Source organism: Hypanus sabinus, chromosome 3 (assembly GCF_030144855.1).
Source record: "Hypanus sabinus isolate sHypSab1 chromosome 3, sHypSab1.hap1, whole genome shotgun sequence".
NCBI classification, from domain to species: domain Eukaryota; kingdom Metazoa; phylum Chordata; class Chondrichthyes; order Myliobatiformes; family Dasyatidae; genus Hypanus; species Hypanus sabinus.
Genome location: NC_082708.1, coordinates 158,759,547 through 158,783,587, shown reverse-complemented (window position 1 = coordinate 158,783,587; position 24,041 = coordinate 158,759,547). Strand labels below are relative to the sequence as shown.

At 45.3% G+C, this 24,041-nt stretch overlaps 1 protein-coding gene across 2 annotated transcripts in view; it reads left to right on the top strand.

Moving 5' to 3' along the window:
* tspan5a (tetraspanin 5a) overlaps nucleotides 1–22,868 on the top strand; it is a 101,757-nt gene extending 78,889 nt beyond the window's left edge. For both annotated transcript variants that reach the window (XM_059965438.1, XM_059965437.1), the window contains exons 2-8: nucleotides 1,356–1,406; nucleotides 9,426–9,572; nucleotides 10,050–10,220; nucleotides 12,400–12,525; nucleotides 14,371–14,418; nucleotides 16,314–16,430; nucleotides 20,027–22,868. In XM_059965438.1, the coding sequence (XP_059821421.1) occupies nucleotides 1,356–1,406; nucleotides 9,426–9,572; nucleotides 10,050–10,220; nucleotides 12,400–12,525; nucleotides 14,371–14,418; nucleotides 16,314–16,430; nucleotides 20,027–20,092 (726 nt within the window). In that variant the 3' untranslated portion in view covers nucleotides 20,093–22,868. The remainder of the gene's footprint in view (nucleotides 1–1,355; nucleotides 1,407–9,425; nucleotides 9,573–10,049; nucleotides 10,221–12,399; nucleotides 12,526–14,370; nucleotides 14,419–16,313; nucleotides 16,431–20,026) is intronic.
* Nucleotides 22,869–24,041: the final 1,173 nt, after the last annotated feature.

The window sequence follows — 24,041 nt, the reverse complement described above, 5'->3', positions numbered from 1 at the left end:
ATACATCTGTCAACGCATCTGTAGAAGTTTGTTCGAGTGTGCAATTTAAAGCCTAACCTCCTTAATCTCCTAAGAAAGCACTAGCGTGCCTTCCTTGTGATTGCATGTAATGCTGAGCTTGTTAGGTTTTTAGACTTCAAAGGATCTGCAGCTGTGGGTGCAAGTGAACAAGGTAGCTGATGGGCCACAAGGTTATTGATTGGCAGAACAGCTCGACGAGCTGTGTGGACTCCATTCATCGTTCTTATCATCTCTCCGCTGCTTCATTGTTATTATTTACTGTAAGCAGCCATCACAACCACAATGACTCAAAAGGCATCCTCCCTGATGATAAAATTGCCTAATTGTTTTTGAAACATGTGCCCAAATAAATATTAAAGATTAAAGCTTACATTAACCTCTGTAAAATCCCACAAAATCATAAGTGGGAGGAAGTAGCTTCAAAAACAAAGACTTTTAATAGCTTTAAAAAGTCCCATAACTAAAGTGCACACAGGAAGGAGCTCTTTGATAAAATTCACCGGAAATTATTAGTAATCTGAGCAAGTGGGCCAAGATATGGCAGATGGAATTTGACTCAGGAAGAGTAAGGTGATGCATATGAAGTTAAATCAGGGCACATTGTACACAATGATTGACAGGACACCGGTGAGTGTTGGTGAGCAGAATGATGCAAGGGGAAAGTATATAGTTTCCTCAAAGTGGTGACATGGGTAGATTAGACGGTGAAGATGCTTGGCTTCATTGGTTGAGGAATGGAATATGCGAGATGTTACAGCTGCTTGGGACATCGGCAAAACTGCACTTGGAGTATTGTGTACAGTTCTGGTCACCATACTACAGGGAAGATGTGATTAAGCTTGGTAGGATGCAGAAAGTATTCAGAAGGATGTTGCTGGAAGATCTTGAGTTACAAGAAGAGACTGGATGGGCCGGGACTGTTTTGCTTGGAGCAAAAGAGACTGAGCAGCGACCTTATAAAGGTTTATAAAATCATAAGGAGCATAGATAGGGTCAATAGTCACAATCTTTATCCCAGGGTAGAGGAATCTAAAGCCAGAAAGCGTAGGTTTAAGCTGAGAGAGGAAAGATTTAAAATGGATCTGAGAAGCAAATTCTCAGAGGGGTTGGTGGGTAGATGGAATGAGCTGCCAGAGGAAGTGGTGGAGACAGATAAAGTAACAACATTTAAAGGACATTTGGAAAAGTTCATGGATAGAAAAGCTTAAGTAGACGTCTAGGTGGCCTGGACAAGTTGAGCCAAAGGGCCTTATCTCATGCTATGATGATGATGTCTCTGTGGTAATAAAGCCACTATATTTGAATGTCCAACGATTTTCCATCTTGTTTTCCAGTTTTTGGGAGTGGCCTTTCTCGGAGTCGGACTGTGGGCGTGGAATGAGAAGGTAAGGGTCACTGATCACACAAGATGAATACTAGAAGATGCCCTGTTCTGTACCTAAGAGCCATTACTTCAATAATTAATGGTTAAGGGAGAAGGTGGGTGAAAAGAGTTACTTTGTTGGAACTGCAAGGAGAAAGAGTGTTTCTGTTGCTCTGTCCTCAAGGACATTGTGGGGGTTCTTTGGCCACATTGCACTGGGGGATGCCCACTGTTGACCAGAGGCAATTGTCACTTTTTCCCTTCTCCTTCAGCATTGAACTTGGAGACCTCCAAGGTATGACGTTCTTCAACAACACCACATTATATCACCTCCACCCTCCCCAACAACCCCCATCTGCCAATGGACATCCAACACTAACATCTTTGTGTCCAACAATGCATGCCCAATGACTTGTCTTGTCCCCATGCCCAGAGCCCTCCAAGTGCCAGCTCCATCATAAGCCTCCCAAACGACAAGGACATCTTTGTAAACCTATGCCTCAATAAGGCAAAGTACAAAGTCAACTTATTATCAAAGTCACCGTATACAATCCTGAGATTTATTTTCTTGTGGGTATACACAGTAAATCCAAGAACCACAATAGAATAAATGAAAGACTGCAGAGAACAGGATAGACAAACAATCAATGTGGAAGTACAAAAGAGAAAATAATAATAAATAAATAAACAATAAATATCAAGAACATGAGATAAAGAGTCCTTGAAAGTGTTTCCATAGGGGGAATAGTTGACTTATGGGGCAAGTGGTTATCTCCGCTTGTTCAAGGGGTTGAGGGGTAATAACTGTTCCTGAACCTAGTGGTTTGGGTCCTGAGACTCCTGTACCACCTTCCTGATGGCAGCAGCGAGAAGAGAGCATGACCTGTGTGCTATGTGCTGTGTGGTACTAAGTTTTGCACCTTGGCCTTGGAGGAATGCTGTTTCGTTTGGCTGTGTACATGTGTATTGTTGAATGACAATTGGTACATGGAGCTTAGGAAAATAGAGGGCTATGCGGTAGGAAAATTCTAAGCAGTTTCTAGAATAGGTTACATGGTCAACACAACATTGTGGGCTGAAAGGCCTGTAATGTTCTAAACTGGAACTTGAACTTCCACAATGCTTTGGGAATTTATTAGCAGCCCCCAGTATGTAGTGGTGTTATTTAATGAATAGTCAATGCACACTTCACTTTCTCCCTCATAGTTCCCCAACAGGCACAAAACAATGAACACAGAAGTTCGTTGTAGCATTGTCTAGAGAAGTGGGAGGAAGTAGATGGGATAATAACTGAGTCATTAATAATCATTTGGATAATTTCAACAAGTATATGTCATGAACTCTGTCTCCCCCTTGGGGGTCACGCACTCGGTCCGAACCAGAGCTTGTGAACACATTCTTGGATCAACAGCCTTTTGCATTTTACTGAATTAACTTATTTTTTGCAATGATTGAAACATAACCTGAATTTTGTTGATTGGGTTATTATTGCCATGTAATAAGATAGTGGAAAAATTTGCCTTGCATGCAGTCCATACAGATTATTTTGTTACAACAATGAATCGAAGTACAATATTGTGCAGAAGTCTTGGGCACATATATCTCGCTAGGGTGCCTAAGACTTTTGCTCAGTAGTGTAGTACAAGGGAAACCAATAACAGAATGCAGAATAGAGTGTTACAGTTACAGAGGAAGTGTAGTGCAGGTAGATAATAAGTTGGAAGGTCATAACAAGGTAGATTGTAAAGTCAGGAGTCCATCTTATTGTACTCAGGAACCGTTTACTAGTCTTGCAACAGTTGAAGAGAAGCTCTTCTTGAGTCCGATGGTAAATACTTTCACCTTCTGCCTGATGCTGCGGAATGTCCAGGGCTGGCGGGGTCTTTCATCATGCTGCTTGTCTTTCTGATGCACTGATGTATAGACAGAGTCCATGGAGGGAGGCTGAATTCCAGGATGGACTGAGCTGTGGCTACAACGCTGCCATTTCTTGCAGTCATGGACAGAGCAGTTGCCATACCAAGCCGCGATGCATCCAGATAGGACGCCTTTGATGGTGCACTGAAAAGTTAGAGAAGGATAAATGGGATATGCCAAATTTTTTTAGACTCCTGAGGAAGTAGAGGCACTGGTGAGCTTTCTTGGCCGTGTCATCTTTGTGGTTAGACCAAGACAGGCTATTGGTGATGTTCACTTTCAATCCGGTTGACCTCACATTGACCAAAATCCCACTCACACACATGAGCTCTAAGTCAAGCTGACCTCATTAACTTAAGACTGTGGCATTTCATTCGATGTTATAGCCATCTGATCTTGAAGAGGGTCGCACAACCGCACAGTCCCGTGAGAATCTTTGTTGAATGCGCGGTCTGCTCCATCTTCAGAGCTGCATTTTCAGTTATCACCAGTTGGAAATATTATCACCGATCCGCACAGATTGTGGTCTTCCAGTTAGGAAGTCAAGGGTCCAATTTCAGAGAGAAGTACAGAGGCCCAGGTTCTGTAGCTCATCAATCAGGAATGTGGCAATGATGGTGTTAAATGCTGAGCTATAGTCAACAAACAGCATCCTGACGTAAGTGTTTGTATTGTCCAGGTAACCTAAGGCCATGTGAAGAGCCATTGAGATTGCGTCTGCTGCAGACCTATTATGGCAATAGGCAAATTGCAATGGATCCAGGTCCTTGCTGAGGCAGGAGTTCAGTCTAGTCATAACCAACTCTCAAAGCATTTCATCATCGTAGATATGAGCGTTACTGGGCGATAGCCATTAAGGCACCTCACACTACTCTTCTTTGGCACTGGTATGATTGTTGCTTTTTGGAAGCAGGTGGGAACTTTTGACTGTAGCAGTGAGAGTTTGAAAATGTCCTTGAATACTCCTGTCAGTTTGTTGGCACAGGTTTTCAGAGCCTTACCGGGTACTCAATCAGGGCCTGCCACCTTGTGAGGTTTCACTCTCCTTAAAGACAGCCTAACATCAGCCTCCAATGGGGAAAGAAATCTCCTTTCTGGTGTCATTTACATCCTGTCTCAAGTGTGGACCCACAATTAAAGTCAGAGAGCCACGTGGCATGGGAACAGGCCATCAGCCCACTGAATCACAGTAGCAACAATTGACCATGACAAACTTGTCTCCCAATGCCGCGTGTTTGGGAAAGAGGAAACCCATCCAGTTACACGGAAACTATGCAAATCAGCACAGATTAAGACTGATGACAGAATTGATAGCTTTGTGGCCAAGTTTGTGGACGATATGAAGATGGGTCCTCCTGCAGGAAGTGTTGAGGAAGCAGGGAGTCTGCAGAGGACTGGGATAGATTAGGAGAATAAGTTTTGAGGTGGCAGATTAAATATAGTTTTGGAAGAGTATGGTAATGCACTTTGGTAGAAGGAATAAAGGCATAGAATATTTTCTAAAAGGGGAGAAAATTCAGAAAACACGTGTGCAAAGAGACTTGGGAGTCCTCATGCAGGATTCCCTAAAGGTTAAATCGCATGTTGAGTCGATGGTAAGGAAGGCAAATGTAATGTTACCCATTAGTTTTGAAAGGACTAGAATATTAAAGCAAGGATGTAATGCTGAGCCTTTATAAGGCGTCGATTTCGACTGCTCGGGGTTTTCTGATCAGCTTTGGGCCCCTTATCGAAGAACAGATGTGCTGCGTACATAGGAAGTTCACGAGAATGAGTCGAGGAATGAAAGTGTTAACATATGAGGAGTGTTCGATGGCTCTGGGCCTGTACTCACGGAGTTTAGAAGAATGAAGGGGGATCTCATGGAAACCTATAGAGAGGTAGGGTCTAGGGCCAGAGGGCACAGCCTCAGAATAGAGGGACATCCATTTAGAATAGAGATGAGGAGGAATTTCGTTAGCCTGGAGGTGGTGTATCTGTGGAATTCTTTATCACAGACAGCTATGGAGGCCAAGGCTTTGGGTATATTTCAAGTGGAGGTTGATAGATTCTCAATTAGTAAGGCTGCCAGAGGTTATGGGGAGAAGGCAGGGGCTGAGAGGGATAATAAAATCAGCCATGTTGGAATGCGGAGCAGACTCGAAGGGCCAAATAGCTTTAATCTGCTCCTATGTTTTATGAATCTGGCACTGTGAGGCTCCAGCTTTACAGCAGTGCACTCATAACTTCCTCTTTCCTTTCATGGGTATCATTTTCCCTTGCACACTCCGACCCTCCTCCCTACCCCCCACCTCCTTTCGGATTCCTGTGACTGTCAAAGATTGCCAACAAGCTGACACCCAGTAGACAGAGACGAGAAGCGAGTGTGTGTGTGTGTGTGTGTGTTTATGAATGAATGATACCCTTGGCCCAAACAACATTTTATTGTCCACATTGATTTATGACATTCAAGATATGCATTCATAATTCTTTTGTAGTCAGTGACTTTCATATATACTGTATATAGGAAAACATTGCATTTAAACACTGGTTTTGTGGCCTTCACAGTACTGCGGTTTCTCATGTTAAGGGGTAGTGCTGATTGCTGAGGTCTGTTTTGTCTGCCTCCTGGTGAAATAGGTGTGCACTTGATCCTGTTCTAGTTTCTGATAAATTAGATCGAGATAAAACTGAGCTAGTTAAGTTTTGCAAGTTATTTTCATGTGCTCTGGCTGCAGTTACTGACTTTGTGGTTCAGCAAAGAAATCCCCTCCCAGCCAGTGACTGTGATACGAGTAATTTTTTAAAGCTGCACACTTAAAAGGTCTGGATAACACCACGGAAACAAGGCTTGGTCTCCATTGAGCAGACCCTGACTGCAGTAAAACTCCAGTAACTTTCTATCTGGTCATTCGGGTATCCTTATGGTCTAGAATTACCTGTTACTCTGCACTGTGAATACGCAATGTGAGTTAGGCTCAGGGACACCAGGAGTCAGTGATGTGGGGATGTTTGTTGTGAAGTAGTACAGACCCTTCAGCCCAACTCATCCACACTAACCAACCTGCCTACCTAACCTAGTCCATTTTGCTCATGTTTGGCCAATGTCCCTCAAAGCCTATCCTATGCATGTACCAAATGACTTTTTAATGTTATTTTCATATCTGGCTCAACCACTTTCTCGGGGGCAGCTTGTTCCATATACCCATCATCCACTGCGGGAAATCGCTAAGGTCCTATTTAACTCTTTCTCCACTAACCCTAAGCTTTTGCCCCTGTTTGTGACCAGGACTATCCTGACAAGCTGAAATTCACCAGTGAAACTCACCAGGTTTCCTCTAAAATCAATGGGTGATTGTATAGTTGTACTTAAGTGTGACCAGTTAAAAAGTAAAATGGGTATATGGAGTAATGTCCAATCCTGAAATCCTGCATTTTGGCATCACCAAATTCCCAATGATGCTGGATTATTAGAGTTTTACTGATCATCTCTGAACCAATCATGTATATTTAGACCATAAGACCATGAGATTTAGGAATAGAATTAGGCCTTTCGGCCCACTGGGTGTGCTCTGCCATTCCATCATGGCTGATTTATTCTCCCCCTCAACCCCATTCTCCTGCCCTCTCCCTGTAACCTTTGACACCCTTACTAATCAAGAACCTATCAGCCTGCACTTTAAATGTATTCAATGACAGCTGTCTGTGATAATGATTCCAAAGATTTACCACCCTCTGGCTCATCTCTTCTAAAGTGGCATCCTTCTCGCCTGTTTCTTCCCCATCGAGGTGGTACGAAAGGAAAAGTAAATCAGATGTGAGCATAGTGTTACAGTTACAGAGAAAGTGCAGTGTAGAGAGAGAACAAGTTGCAAGACCATAATGAGGTAGATTGTGAGAGCAAGAGTCCTTCTTATCATACTAAGGAACTGTTCAATAGTCTTAGAATGACAAGAAGGATTCTTGAGCTCAGTCTTCCTCCTTGCGGCCTTGCGACTGTAACACTATACTCACAGTCTGATTTCTTTTTCCTTTTATACTACTTTGATGTAGTTAGATACGGACTGATCTTTGGATGGCATGCAAAAGTTGTCACTAACTCAGTACAGGTGATATGGTAAACCTTGCATTCATGCTGTATTTTCTTATGACGTCAAAGAAGGCTATTCTTCCCATGGAGTCCATGCCTGCATTCAGATTTTCCCCAATTCTATTCCTTCTCTAGACCTCTGCAACCTATACCTTCACACGCTCGTTGTGCATCTTTGTTCTGGTGTCTCCTACCTACACAAGGAGTGATATACAGTGGCCATTTGACCTACCGACATGTGGGAGGAAACCAGACACCTGGGGTAGCCCTCGCAGACCAGACACCCGGGTTAGCCCTCGCAGATCAGACACCCGGGGTAGCCCTCGCAGACCAGACACCCGGGGTAGCCCTCGCAGACCAGACACCTGGGGTAGCCCTCGCAGACCAGACACCTGGGGTAGCCCTCGCAGACCAGACACCCGGGGTAGCCCTCGCAGATCAGACACCTGGGGTAGCCCTCGCAGATCAGACACCCGGGGTAGCCCTCGCAGACCAGACACCCGGGGTAACCCTCGCAGACCAGACACCCGGGGTAGCCCTCGCAGATCAGACACCTGGGGTAGCCCTCGCAGATCAGACACCCGGGGTAGCCCTCACAGACCAGACACCCGGGGTAACCCTCGCAGACCAGACACCTGGGGTAGCCCTCGCAAACCAGACACCTGGGGTAGCCCTCGCAAATCAGACACCTGGGTTAGCCCTCGCAGACCAGACACCCGGGGTAGCCCTCGCAAATCAGACACCCGGGGTAGCCCTCGCAGACCAGACACCTGGGGTAGCCCTCGCAGATCAGACACCCGGGGTAGCCCTCGCAGACCAGACACCCGGGGTAGCCCTCGCAGACCAGACACCCGGGGTAACCCTCGCAGACCAGACACCTGGGGTAGCCCTCGCAGACCAGACACCTGGGGTAGCCCTCGCAAATCAGACACCTGGGTTAGCCCTCGCAAATCAGACACCTGGGTTAGCCCTCGCAGACCAGACACCCGGGGTAGCCCTCGCAAATCAGACACCTGGGGTAGCCCTCGCAGATCAGACACCCGGGGTAGCCCTCGCAGACCAGACACCCGGGGTAACCCTCGCAGACCAGACACCTGGGGTAGCCCTCGCAAATCAGACACCTGGGTTAGCCCTCGCAGACCAGACACCCGGGGTAGACCTCGCAGACCAGACAGCTGGGGTACCCTCGCAGACCAGACACCCGGGGTAGCCCTCGCAGACCAGACACCCGGGGTAGCCCTCGCAGACCAGACACCTGGGGTAGCCCTCGCAGACCAGACACCTGGGTTAGCCCTCGCAGACCAGACACCCGGGGTAGCCCTCGCAGACCAGACACCTGGGGTAGCCCTCGCAGACCAGACACCCGGGGTAGCCCTCGCAGACCAGACACCCGGGGTAGCCCTCGCAGACCAGACACCTGGGTTAGCCCTCGCAGACCAGACACCCGGGGTAGCCCTCGCAGACCAGACACCCGGGGTAGCCCTCGCTGACCAGACACCTGGGTTAGCCCTCGCAGACCAGACACCTGGGGTAGCCCTCGCAGACCAGACACCTGGGGTAGCCCTCGCAGACCAGACACCCGGGGTAGCCCTCGCAGACCAGACACCCGGGGTAGCCCTCGCAGACCAGACACCCGGGGTAGCCCTCGCAGACCAGACACCCGGGGTAGCCCTCGCAGACCAGACACCTGGGTTAGCCCTCGCAGATCAGACACCCGGGGTAGCCCTCGCAGACCAGACACCCGGGGTAGCCCTCGCAGACCAGACACCCGGGGTAGCCCTCGCAGACCAGACACCTGGGGTAGCCCTCGCAGTCACAGGGAGAATGTGCAAGCTCCACTCAGTAGAATATTCCTGAGATCAGGATTAAATATGTGACACAGGAGCAGTGAGGCATCAGCACGATCTGCTGTACCAACGTGCCCTTTCTTTTAGTGTGGTGATATTTTATTTTCCAGTAGGTCCAAAAAATAGGAATGTAATGAGACAGATTGTGCTTGTCATTTTTGGACTGTGTTACACTCGATGAGCTGTGTATCTGTTTGTTGGCTTTCAGGGAGTGTTGTCGAATATTTCCTCCATCACAGACTTGGGTGGCTTCGATCCAGTCTGGCTGTTCCTTGTTGTCGGAGGTGTGATGTTCATTCTGGGATTTGCCGGATGTATTGGTGCTCTGCGGGAGAACACCTTTCTTCTCAAGTTTGTAAGTAAATAATAACACTATTAGCATTCTCAGCACAGCAGGAGGCCAGTGTGCCCCCTGAATCCATGCTAGCTAAAGGGGGCATGGCTTAAACCTTTGTGTAAACTTGATACTGTGGCATTAAAGTAAAGAGTCTACTTCCTCCATGCCCCCCATTTCCTTGACCCTGCGTAACCTATTCACTCACATTCCAATGAACTCCTCTTTCATTCTTTTGCCTCTTAACCATTCTGAGGAGTATTTTGTTAATTTATCAAAACGTCTTTGGATGTGGGAGTGAACTGGAGTGACCTTGAGGAAACTGATGCAGTACACGGGGAGAACAAGCAATCTTCACAGGGGTCAGGAATGAACTTGTAAGTGGATCTATGAGGCAGTCACATGAACACGTCCCCAAGAGTGAGGGAGGATTTAAATGAACACACAAGGCACCAGTGTCTAAAGTCTCCTTAACTCTGTTCTCTTGTTTTGAAACAGTTCTCTGTGTTCCTCGGCGTAATTTTTTTCCTGGAGCTCACTGCGGGGGTGCTGGCTTTTGTCTTCAAGGACTGGATCAGAGATCAGCTCAACTTCTTTATTAACAAGAACATCAGAGCCTATCGAGATGACATCGATCTGCAGAACCTCATTGACTTCACACAGGAATATGTAAGTCATCGGGTAGTGGAAAGGTCTTGAATGAGAGCCATTTAGTGTGGCTAGTTATTAGGGGCTATCAGAGGACAGCTTTTCCGTTCACAAAACTTTACCACGTTCACAAAATGTAACCAAGGTTATGGAGCTTAGATTGTGAAGAGATGACAGATACGAAAACCATAGAATACCACTGCCCTGAAGAAGACTTATGGCCTGTCATCTGTGGTAGCTCTTAGTGGAGGAAAGCTGTTAATTTGGTTCCCTTCTCTTCCCCGTAGCCCTCTTCTCTTTCGGGTACCTGTTCAATTCCTTTTGCAGGCATTGAATGATTGTTCTGGCGCCCTTGCAGGCAGTGAGTTCTGGATTAAAAACAAAAAATGCTATAGACACTCAGCAGGTCAGGCAGCATCTATGGAGAGAAAACTGAAATACTGATTCAGAACTGGGGAACTGGCAAAATGAACATACTTGCACGAGGTTGATGGGTTCTTGATTAGTTGTGAGGAGAAGGCAAAAGTATGGGGTTGAGAGGGATGATAAATCAGTCATGATGGAATGGCAGATGAGACTCGATGGGCTGAATGGCCTATTTCTTCTCCAATGTATGTTGAATACATAGTGGTCTCACGAGGGACCTGCTTCAGGCTGTCTAAGCGCGAATGTGAGTGCTTGGTAATCTTAGCTGATCTGTCTGAATGCTTCAGATCAATATCCTTTCATCAGAACTGAAGGAATCAGAATCAGCTTCATAATCACCAGAATGCATCACAAAATTTATTTTAAAGTTAATTTTTGTAAATGAAGGGAGGTGAACGAGGGCAGAAAGGATGGGGGTGGTGCGCAGAAACAAGCAGAAGTGCAGAAGTCGGTGATTGCTGGAACTATGAAATAAGAAAGAAGCCTTTGTTTCCAATCTCCAGTGACTGTGGCATTCCTCATCGTGCACAGTTGCAGCTTTGCTTGTCTCTGCAATTTAAATCTTAATTGTCTGTTTTCAGTGAAAGGTTGTTGATCTGAAATTAGATCTCCCTATCTCCATGGATGCTGCACGACCGATTGAGTGCGTCTGACATTATTTGATTTTATTTTGGATTTCCACCATCTGCAGTTGTTGATCGACGGAAGCAGGCTGCACTGAATGTCTGTTGTGATTTGATAAGCATTGATCACCATGGTGGAATCATAGCATCAGCCTGTCACATCCATATTAATCGAAACCTGGTTTGGTGACAGTTTTTCAAATATAACCAAGTTAGGTTTTAATGAAGGGAGGGTTTCTGCCTCTCTCACTCTTAGAAACATAGAAAACCTACAGCATAATACAGGCCCTTCAGCCCACATTGCTGTGCCAAACTTGTATGTACTTAGAAATTACCCAGAGTTACCCATAGCCCTCTATTTTTCTAAGCTCCATGTACCTATCCATAAGTCTCTTAAAAGACCCTGTTGTGTCCCTCTCCACCACCGTCACCACTTGTGGGCATCTTAGATCTCCCACTACCTCTGGGTGAGACATTTTACTTATCATCCCTCTATTGTTTCTGTCAAATACTTCAATCTGTGCATCCACCTTCTCTCGTGTTTGGCCATTCTGCTAAGGAATTAAACAGTTGTTTTAGCTTTATTTGTCACGGGTGCATTGAAGCATTAGAACATACAGTTACGCACCATTCGCATCAAATCAAATCAGCGAGGATTGTGCTGGGGGCAGCTCATAAGAGTCGCCATGCATCTGGCACCATCGTAGCACGTCCACAACTTACTAACACTAACCCGTACATCTTTGGAGTGTGGGAGGAGACTGAGCACCCAAAGGAAACCCGTGCAGTCACAGGGAGAATGTACTCATTCCTTACAGAATGCGATGGGAATCAGAAACCAATCGCGATTGCACTATTGACTATGCTAAGGTGCTGCCCAGGGGAAAGGTCCTTGCAGTTTTATACACTACAGTCAATCTCTCTACTGCTTCATCGGTTCCAAAGGAAATAACCCTAGCAGCTCCAGTTGTTCTTCATAGGTGTAATTTTCCAGGCCTGGTGGTGTAAACTGTTGCCCATGTTTAGATTTATATTTAAACATTGATTGCAAAGTGAAATGCTACAGGTACAAAAGGGTTTCCTGCAGTGTATCTGGTGTGAAGCTGATGGTTTGCAGCCAAGATAGTTATCTCTTCTCTTTCCATCCCCAGTGGGAATGCTGTGGTGCCCACAGCGCCGATGACTGGAACCTAAACATTTATTTCAACTGCACAGACAGCAACACAAGTCGGGAACGTTGCGGTGTGCCCTTCTCCTGTTGTACCAAGGACCCCACGGTAAGACTCCTGGGTTAAGCAGTAAAGCATTCCTTCCAATCAACAGGGAGGTTCTTGAAGATTTACACAGAAGACTGTTAATGGTTGAGGGTTGAGAGCTTTGAGTTCCTCGGAGTGAATATCACCAATAAGCCTGTTCTAGTCCAACCACGTGGCCAAGAAAGCTCACCAGTGCCTCTATGTCCTCAGTAGGCTGGAGAGACTCAATGGGTCAAGCAGTATCTGTTAGCGGGTGGTTGGGGAAGGAATGTCAATACTTCAGTAACTTCTGCAGCATTTTGAAGATAAACAACAATAATTCCTTTCCCCATGCAAATTAATGACTTCCACCAGCAGATTATTACTCCAGATTCTTCAAACAGATGCTCTGCTTCAGCTTGCGTTGATATAAATGATGGTATGGTTTATTTCACAGGGAGGCAGTCAAGCAAAATGCGGGACGGAGCCCCTTTAAGGGTTCAGCATTGCTTAGTCTTGAAGGTGGGTTCACAGGATGAGAGGATGAAAGGGTAAAAGATAGTGAAGTGTAGGAAGGAAATACCAGCCAGCTGAAGGCACGTCCACCGGTGGTGGAGTGATGGGAATTAGAAGAGTACTGAAGGGCAAGTGATGGTTAGAGAGGCAAAGGCATTGGGACTGGGCTGTGTAAGGCCAAGAGGAGTTTTAACAGCAAGACAGAGGCAGTGAAACTAATGAAAACGAATTGACCAAGAAGATCAGAAATTTGCCAGTTGAAAGGTAGATTCAGCATAGGTCAGTCAGTACAGGAGTGAGATAAGAAAAGTGGAAATCAAAGTAAGTTCTAACCCAAGGATGAAAAGAAATTGCCTCCATTTCATTGGCCCTAATGCCCCCCACCCCCAGGCTTCTTCTACAAGATCCACTGCTGATCCTCGGGCTCGTGTTTGAAATGCAGTTACAGCGAATGCTGCATGTCTTCTGACATCACTGCACTCATACTGACCCAGCATGGAGCAGCACAACCTGGGAACAGGCCCTTCAGCCCACAGTTTCTGTACTGTCTATGCGGCTGATTTAAATCACTGCTCAGCCAGGGCCTGTTGGTTTAAGACGGCAGCGTGGAATTTGAGTTTATTTTAATCAAATATGTGCTTAATTCATTATATGTACAGTAAATACAATCAGTACATGTCTGCCTACATTCATTGTGTTATTAATTGAATACACTCTTACAATGCATCAGCACCACATATGTTTCCTCCTCAAACAATACATCAGTGAAGTGTTTATGAGGCTGTTACACAGAGTCTTGCCCTTCAATGTCTGGTGGAAATTGGACTCAGACTTGTAGTTCTCCCTCACACAGCCTTTGCGTGGGCTGCACTGAGCTTCAGTGTGTTCCTCAGCATGTGGCTCCTTCAGTCCAGAACATAGATTTGCTTGTGGACATCTCACAATGGAAGACCAGTGTGTCTTTGACCCTCCAGCAGCAGTTGTTATATCTCTCAGTGTATGTCCCTGGGATCAGTCTGTAGGTCAGAGTCCACTTGCTGCACCTTCTCGAGATGAAAATTGACAAACGGCCTTCCATCCTTTCGCTGACCTTGGCAAGTACTAGGTAGTGGGCGATTGTCTCATCCGGAGGGCAGTGCCTGGTGGAGTGAGACTCCATCGGGACCGGTGCATCTTCCAGCTGTGTTGGAAATGCATTGTATTAACCGTGTGTGAGACTGGTTTGATGCAGAACCATTTGAATTCATGTTACGATGCAAGCAGATTTGCAGGTTGTTGTCTACACACACACAGGTTGATAGAATCTGCTATTAATAACCCAACAATGTCAACTTTGGCTAATGGTTTTGTGTCATTACCTTCTTTCTTTAGGAGGATGTCATTAACACCCAGTGTGGGTATGATGTGAGATCGAAAGAGGTGAGTGTGAAGAAATGAGACAACAGAGTTTAAAAAAATTCTAGATAAATAGGTTCTTTAAAGTCTTCTGTAGGTTTCTGTGTGTCTTCAGCAGGGTTAAGCAGGGTCTTCGGCACAACTGGTCCATGCCAAGCAAGATTCCCACCTAAATTAGTCCTAGTTGTCCATGTTTGGTCCATATATACCTTTCCCACCTATGTCTGTGTCTAGGTATGTTTTAAATGTTGTTACCGTACATGCTTAAATCACTTCCTCTGGCAGCTCATTCCACATACTGGCCACTCTCTGGCGGAAAAGGTTGCCCTTCCGGTTCCTGTTAAATCACTCCCTTTTCATCTAAAACCTACGCCCTCTAGTTCTTAGTTCCCCATCCCTCGGTGGAGAGATGTATTCACCCCATCTGCATCCTCTAATGATTTTATGCGTCTGTAAGATTGCTGCTCGTTTTCCTGTGCTCCAGTGGGGGGGGGGGGGGAGAGAAATGTTCCAACCTGCCCAACCTCTCTCAATAACTCAGTTCCTTGAGACAAGCAACATCCTCATAAATCACCCCTGCACTTTTTCCAGATTAAAGGTGTCTTTCCCCTATAGCATGGCGATCAAAACTGGACACAGTATTCCAGCTCTGAGCTCATCAATACCTTCAACAGATGCAAAATGACATTCCTAATTTCTGTACTCAAAGCTCTGACCGATGAGGATCTGTGTGCCGAAAGCTGGCTTTCCTGCCTGTCTACCTGCAATGCTGCTGTCAAAGCACTTTTCACAACACAGAACCCTAAGAGTTCACTGTGCAAGTCTTACCATCACTTGACTCCCAAAATGACACTTCCTTTGTTTGTGGCACTGTGGATAGTGCCAGAGGTGGTCTTGGATTACAGTGGTACACTGATCGGATGCAGAGCTGGGCTGAGAAGTGGCAGATGCAGTTCAATCCAGAAACTGTGAAGTGATACATTTTAGAATGTCAAACCTGAAGGCAGAGTACAAGTCCATGGCAGGGTTCTTAACAGTGTGGAGGAACAGAAGGATATTGTGGTCCATGTCCACAGATGCCTCAGAGTTGCCACATAAATTGATAGGGTGGTTAAGAAGCTGTGTGGGACTTCTTTAGTCAGGGATTGAGTCCAAGAGCTGCAGGGCAATGTTGCAGCGCTGTAAAACTCTGGTGAGATCACACACATATTCAGTTCTGGACACCTCATTATAGGAACCATTTGAGAGAGAGTGCAGAGGAGGTTAACGAGGATGCTGCCTGGATTAGAGGAAAGGTCCAGTGAGCTAGGACATGGACGATGAGAGGAGACTTGATAGAGGTGTATGAGATGAGAGGCATAGACAGAGTGGACAGTCAGCACCTTTTTCCCAGGTTGGCAATGGCTAATATGAGAGAGCATCCTGTTAATATGATCGGAGGTAAGTATGGGAGGGGTGGGAAGATTTAAGAGATTCTTGGATAGGCATATGGATGAAACAAAAGAGGGCTATGTGGGCAAGAAGGGTTAGATTAATGTTGCTGTGTGTTGAAAGGTCAGCACAGCATCGTGGGTTGAAGGACTGCTACTGTGTTGTATGCTCCTTGTTCTAAAATGCAATACGTCACATTTAACTGCATGTGTGGGAGATTCAGTTAGAGTGTAGACACTTCAGATGGCTATATCTGGTAATTCCAGAAAACCCTGTTGAGAGGGAGCTCTCTGGTAATTGAACAATGGAGCAGATCGTTGGAAGTGATTGGGACTTATTTACAAACCTGTCTTCAGCAGAAGACATTCATTACAAAACCCAGTCGTTAATCTCTCAGACGTTAGTACACGTGACTGAGGAGAATTTGCACGCAGCAATTTCCATGGAACTTTATAAGTGCTTCATCCGGTGTGCTCTTCTCCTTATAGGTCCTTGAGCAACAGAATTATATCTACACTAAAGGCTGCGTTGGGCAGTTTGAGAAGTGGCTGCAAGAGAACTTGACAGTGGTTGCTGGGATATTTATTGGAATTGCATTATTGCAGGTGAGAGTTATTCCTGTATTTTCCTAGCATTCAATCCTTACCATAGTCTACTCAATCTCTGAAACATTTCCCAATCATACAGGTGGAGCAGCGCCCCACCTGGTTTCCATTGTTCTACCGTTGGGGTCACGGCCTACTCTCTGGGAGTCCAACCCTAAACCCCTGCAAAACCTCTTCGAGATGTTCTTTGTCGTCTTCCTTTTGATCAACTGTTTGGACTTTATTACAGTGTATGAGAAACCCATTGATTCACAGAGCAATTCTACTTCCCTGTAATTCTTCCTACATTCCCAAAAGGACTCTACCACTTACTGGGTGCTATTAACAGCAGCCATTTAACATTCCAATTGCAGTCCTTGGGATGTTGGAGGAAACTGGAGCACCTGGAAGATACCAATGGTCACAGGGAGAAAGTGCAAACTCCACTTTGGCATCACATCGTGTTTGCTAGCCCTCCAACTGTACGATATGGGGGCTGATTTGTGATGGAATCTGTCCTCAGCCTCCTTCAGTGCCGGGTTAAAGTTAAATGCTAATCGGAGGAATATTCTACTTAATCCATGTCGGCTAACCCAAGCTGGAGGCATGACCATTGATTTCTTGCACCCACTACCCTCTGTTCCCTTTTCCTTTTTTTTTCCTTTTCTCTCTGATCCCAGTGGCCTTCATCACCCTATCTCTTCTCCATCTGTCTATCACCTACACATCCTCCCCTCCCACTAGTTCCTTTCCCCAACTTCCTCTCTTTAATCTATGCTCCAAGTTCCCCTATCGTCTTTGTCCCTTCCACCTATCACCTCCCAGTTTCTCTCACCATGCTAGGCTCTTCCCTTCCACCTGCCGATCACGCTGCTCACCTGGATTCACCTTTTCCCTGCCACCCCTTTCCTCAAAAGCCTTTTATTTTGCTGGCTATCTTCCCTCTCTGTTTCCAGTCCAGATGATGGGTCTCAACTGGAAACACTGACTGTTCACTTCCCTGCGCAGGCGCTGCCCGACCCACTGAGTCCCTCCAGTGCTTTGTGTGTGACAGCTGATAATACAATCACAGTTCGTTGCCATTGATCCGCAGCTGTGTGTGACTCTTCTAGAAAAAGATAATTCCAATGTTGCATAATTTACGCTGATAATATTTTTCAAGTTAACTTAACTGGAACGTCTGGAAAGAAAAACAACCTCCCCTGGAATCTGGGTCATGCAAGATAACATGCCTGTTGTATTCTTGTCATGTGGTTAGATAACATCAAATCATTTCCTTGTCACTGATAAATGACCTTAATTTCATAAGGTTTTACAGTTCCTATATGTGGGAAGGACTGGGTTGCACATTATCTATCAATTTAGTATTGTCATTCAGGCTTTGAAACTCACTAGTATGTAACTCAGAAATATACCAGCAAGGGTGAGGAGAAATTTCTTTAGCTAGAAGTTGATAAATCTGTGTAATTCATTGCCACAACAGCAGAGGAGGCCAAGTCATTAAGTATATTTAAAGTGCAGGTTGATTGGCTTATGATAAGAAAAGGTGGTCAAAGGTTATGAGAAGGCGGGAGAATGGGTTTGAGAGAGACATGATTGAATGGTGGAGCAGGTTTGATGGGCCAGTTGAGTTTCGATGTCTGCTGGGCTTGTGCTGTGACCTGATTCTGCTGAGCCAACACGGGAGTTAGTACTGTCTTCAGTGTATACATGTGCCCTGTTTAAAGTCAATTTCATTGTCATACGCACAAGTACACTTATGCAGAGGTGCAATGAAAAACATGCTTAGAGCAGCATCGCAGGCGAAAAGCATTCGCTAGAAAAGCCATTAATTCATTAACCATTAAAACATAGATTGCACGAACTTCGAACAAATAGCATACATTTTAGTGCAAAGGGATCAAAGTCATCATAGAGTTGCTAAACTGTAGTGATAAGGGTTTTGCTGGGTGGTTCAAGAACCAACTGATTGAAGGGAAGTAGATGTTCTTCATCTTGGTGGAGTGGACTTCAAGCTTCTGTACCTCCTACCCAGTGGTAGCTGCAAGAGGATGGCATGGGCCAGATGGTAGTGTTCTGTGATGGACGTTGCCCTCTTGAAGGCAGCACGTCCATTGGGGGAAAGGGGTATGCCCACGAAGCACTGGTCTGAGTTCTCTACTCTCTGCAGCGTTTACGTTGCTGCACATTCAAGTTCAAGTTAATTATCATTTAGCCATACATTTACATGTATACAGCTAAATGAAGCAAAACATTTGAACTGCCACATCAGACCATCATGTCAGAAACTGATACAGATTGTAATTTGTTTATTTTCATTTAATCAGGGAGCAATTTGTACTCCAAGAAGATTGAGGTTTTTCACTTTATTTTGTCACCATTACTTGTTGAATTGTACCTCTGGTCTTGGAGGTAGTTGTGCCCTGGAAGGTTAGTTTTGGAGGGGGTGGAATAACCACAACAGAGGAGAGGTTTTGTCCTATTCCAGTGGGGGTGGTGATGTCTAGGCCAGTTGTTGTTGTTTAAAGTGCTCTCCCCTGCTTTCTTCATTTGAGGTAAAAGATCCAGAGGCAGGCTGCTGAAGGTGAGAGGAAATCTTACCACCTTGCCCAACATTGGTCAAAATCAGAACCATGGCTTACCTCACTATTTCTGCTTCATCTTCCAGTAAGATAATGGCCATTTGAATCTAGACCCCAACACAGCTTCCCCACTCTCTTCGCGTACCCCTTGACTCATTGTGATTGAAGTGTCTGACAGTATCCTCTCGTGTGTCTTGCCGAAGGGTCCTGGCCTGAACCGTTGACTATGCTCTTTTCCACAGATGCTGCCTGGCTTGCTGAGTTCCTCCAGCATTTTGTGTGTGTTTCTCCTCTTGTATGTATTCAGATTGAATTCTCACAGCTCCCTAAGAGGAGAATTCCAGAGACTCACCGTTGTGTGTGAGTGTGAGTGTGTGTGTGTGTGTGTGTGTGTGTGTGTGTGTGTGTGTGTGTGTGTGTGTGTATGCGCACCTATCTGTGCATCTGCCTCTCTGCCTGTGTACATAATCTGACAAGCTGTTGGGCTTGCATGAACCCTATGCTTCACAACGGAACCAAGGCTCCAAGTGATGTGCACTTTGAGTTACGGCTCTGTATGTAGTGCTGCATTGTGCTTCAATCTGTGAACAACCAGTCCCTCAGCAGCTCTCCCATGCCATACGGTTGATTTTTTTTTGTTAAATTGCTGCTGCCACCAAGAAAATGAATCATTTGAACAGTCCCCAGCACAATGCTGAAGTCTGGGCAGAAAAGAGTTGCTGATGAATTTGGGCCCGTTCACTAACTCCTACAAAACCCATGTAGACTGGGGGCAAGGAAGTCTTCTTATTTTCATTGCTGGACAATGAGAAAAGATTTGGGGCTTTCTAGAAAGTGAAAGTCCACATGATTGTGGTCTTTCAAGGGAATTAATTGTATTGATGTAGGGTGCTTTTACTTGGTGACAAAAACTGAAACGGGATCTTAAAACCAAATAGAAAATTCAGGAGAAATGCCTTCAACCAGAGGTCAGTTGGTTTCTCTTTAACATTTATGTTTGCCTGAAACTTTGTCTTTTCTCTCTCCACCCCTCAGATTTTTGGCATCTGCCTGTCTCAGAACCTGGTCAGTGACATCGAAGCAGTTAAGGCCAGCTGGTGACCCTGTGCCCTGTTTTAGACTGTTCTGCGGCAGGAAACACAGAAGCCCGTGGACTGTCAGTAGCGTGCTGAGCCAGCAAGTGTTCCAGAACGAGGGTTGGGGGACCGGGAGGGAGTGACGCACCTGCAGATTCGAGAAATCGGTGTTTCTCTCCCACCCTTACACTGCCTGACCAACCTTCACAAAATGTGACTGTAGTGGAGAAAATGGCGCCTGTACCGTGCTCACGAACTGCCACAAGGAGACTCACAATGAGATAGCGCTCTACCAGCCTGTCTCCCTTTCTGCAGTGTTGTGTGTGGACACTGTTGTTGAATGTTGTTTCAGCTGAGGAGGGTCCAACATTCTCACATGTAGATTTAATCCCTCCCTGCATTGGATCGACCACAGGAAACACCATTCTCCCCTCGTCTTGTGAATATTCCCTCATAATGTAAAAATATGGATTTGATTCGATGATCTGTAATGCAGGAGACCATTGTATCAGGAGTTGTCTGTTGTAATCCCCATGTCTACAACATCTTACTTCAGTGAACCCTCAGTCCTTTATTCAAAACTTCTTGGAATTTGAGCCTAAAGGGCTGTTTTCTGGGAAGAAAACTGAACTAAAGGGCTTTGACAAAGAATTAGATGGCTGAATTTTGCCCATTTCTGCAATTGTGGCAGTGATTTGAACTTGAATCTCGGCTGGGTTGCCTGCAGCCTGATGGTATGGACATTGAATTTTCCGATTTCATTTAACATATTCCTTTCCCCTTCCCAACAGTCCACCCACAGTCTATCTCCTTTCTACCCACTTCATTATGGAGACCCATCAACCACACCCATCCAGATTCCCTGCCCATCACCCACTTATCTATCAAGCTGGGTTTGACATCGAACGTAGAGCAGTTCAACACATTACGTGCCCTTCAGTGCATGATGTTGTGCTGACCTTTTAACTTAGATCACTTCCCTCCCACATACCCCTCCATCCTTCTTTCATCCATGTGCCTACCTATGGGTCTCTTAATTGTCTCTAACACATCTGCCTCCACCGTCACTCCTGGCAGCCTGTTCTGCACACCCATCACTAAAAATGGAAAAAAAAATACTACCTCTGACATCCTCCCTGTAATTCCCTCCAAATCACCCTAAAATTATGCCCTCTCATATTAACCATTTCTGCCCAGGGGAAAAAGGTGCTGGTTTCCACTCTGTCAATGCTTTTTATCATTTTATATGCCTCTGTCACCGCACCTCTCATCCCCTTTCTCTCCAAAGAGAAAAGCTTAAGCCTGCTCAACCTTTTCTCATAAGAATGTGCTCTAATCCAGGCAGCATCCTGGTAAATCTTTTCTGCATCCTCTCTGAAGCTTCACATCCTTCCTACAATACAGTGACCAGAACTGTGAACAGAATGCTCGAGGTGTGTTCCAACCAGAGTTTCATAGAGCTGCAACATTACCTCATGGCTCTTGAACTCAGTCCCCTAACTAATAAAGACCAACTCGCCATACGCCCTTTTAACCACCATATCAACTTGAGTGTCAGCTTTGGAGGGTTCAATGGACGTGTATCCATAGATCCCTCTGTTCCTCCACGCTGCTAAGAATCCTGCCGTTAACCTGTACTAGAATCACAAACATGAGAAAATCTGCAGGTGCTGGAAATACAAAGCAACACACACACAATGCTGGAAGAACCCAGCAGGCTGGGCAGCATCTATGGAAAAGAGAACGTAGTTGGCGTCTCGACCCAAAATGTCGACTATTTATTCTTTTCTTTAGTTTCTCCCCAGCCTGCTGAGCTCCTCCAGCATTGTGTGTGTGTGTGTTGCATTAGCCTCTGTAAGTTCGACTTTCCAAAGTGCATCACTTCACGCTTTTTTTTAAAATTGAACTTCATCTGCCACATCTCAGCCCATCACTACACGATCATAACATCACCAGCCTTCGTATTATTTGATGTACTGATTCATCTTTCCACTTCCTCACCCAGGTCATGCAGAAATCTTTCCAATCTCCTGCCCCCTCCTGGTTTCATTAATACATCAGAGCTCCCTTATCTCATTCACCTAGTACCTACCAGCCTCTGTCTATACAGGCCATCTTCCCTCGACACTTTCAGCCCTGTGCAGGGTCTTGGTCCAAAACATTGGCCATCGGTTTGCCTCCGTATATGATACTCAACCCATCGAGTTCCTCCAGCAGTTTTTCTTTTATTGTTCTTGAAGCACAAAATGAGTTCCAATAGAAACAAAAGATTTATGTTTATAAATACTGCAACAGTAAAACTCAGTACAGGCAGAATTTGTACATTACATTTTGTGTCAAATTGATCTTTAGTTTCTTGGCTGTTTTGTTCCTTCAGGCATTCCCAATATGACAATGGTCTCTCTTGTATATAATCTGAACTAGTAGCAAGGGCTCATTGTAAAAGGAATGAGTTCTCCCCGTGGTAAATATTCAGTATTATTGTGTCTAAGTCAATTTTCTTCTAGCACCTTGTTAATTCTGCTTGCATCCAGCTTCAGTACATTTGATGCCTAATCAGCATGCTTAATCTGCAGCTTGAGCAACGTTGCATGGAAGTTGGTGGGAAGATTATGCTGGGATTGTCCTGCTCCTGTACGGGAGTGTACTTCCCCCGAGTTACAGCTCAGATCATCGTAATCTGTGAACACTAGTGAGATTCACAATGGGAGAAGGTGCTGTTTCATCGAGACATCATATGGTTTGTGGATGTTGGTAATCAACTTTGAAATAAAAGAAAATCCTTTTGGTATATTGACAGATATCAGTGCAAGGTTTTTTTTTAAGATAAACCAGCTACAAAGGATCATTCAGATCTGTCACAGTGAAATAATTGAAATGTAATCAGATGATGGTGGTGTGCTTGGAGTGCTGCAGGAGGCAGAATACAGTGGAAGCTGTCGAGAGGATCTCAGACACGTGAACGTGCAGAGAACGGAGGGACAGGACACTGCAGCAGGAAGGGATTAAATGTCATTGGCTTAATCAATTTGGCATAATTGTAGAAAAGAAAATGGATCATGTTGGTGTCCAACAATCTGTTGACGGCCTCTGCGGAAGGGTATTACAAGGATGGGGAATTCTGGTTATGAAGCGAGTCTGGTTGGGTTGGGATGATTTCCTTTGGAATACAGAGACAGAAGGGACATCTAAAGAGCAGAATGCAAAGGAAGGACCTGTTATTCTATGAAGAGATACAGTGTTGCCTTTATTATAAAACTATAGTTTACAACCTGATTATCCTCAATGTAAACTATATATAAGGTTATATATTACACTCTCTCTCTAAAACCTACCTTTTTGTGAGGCCGAATTTGGAGTATTGTTTATAGTTCTGGTCACCTACCTACATGAAAAACAACAATAAATTTAAAAGAGGGCACAGAAAATTTACAAGGATGTTTTCAGGCCTTGAGTTATAGAGAAAGGTTGCGTAGGCCAGGGCTTTATTCCCCAGAGTGTGGGAGAATGAAGGGAGATTTCGTAGAGATATACAAAATTATGAGGTGGGGAGTATAGAGAGGCTTTTTCCACTGAGGTTGGGTAAGACTAGAACGAGAGGTCATGGTTTAAGTGTGAAAGGTGAAATGTTTAAGGGGAACATGAGGGAGAACTTCACTCAGAGTGGTGAGGGTGTGGAACGAGCTGCCTACAGAACTGCTGGTTGCGGGTTCAATTTCAATAAGAGAAATTTGGATAGGTACATGGATGGGAGGGAAATTGAGGGTTATGCTGTGGCTACAGGGCGATTGGACTAGACAAATTAAGATGGGCTGAAGGGCTTGTTTCTGTGCTGCAGTGTTCTATGACTCTTTGATCAAGCTTTCAGATGCCAGACATTAAATCTCATTGGAATTAAAGTTTACCCTGGTTTAGTGTTCTACAAATGAACTGAAGAGCATCAGTGATAAACTTGTCTTCTGAAATTCTGTTTG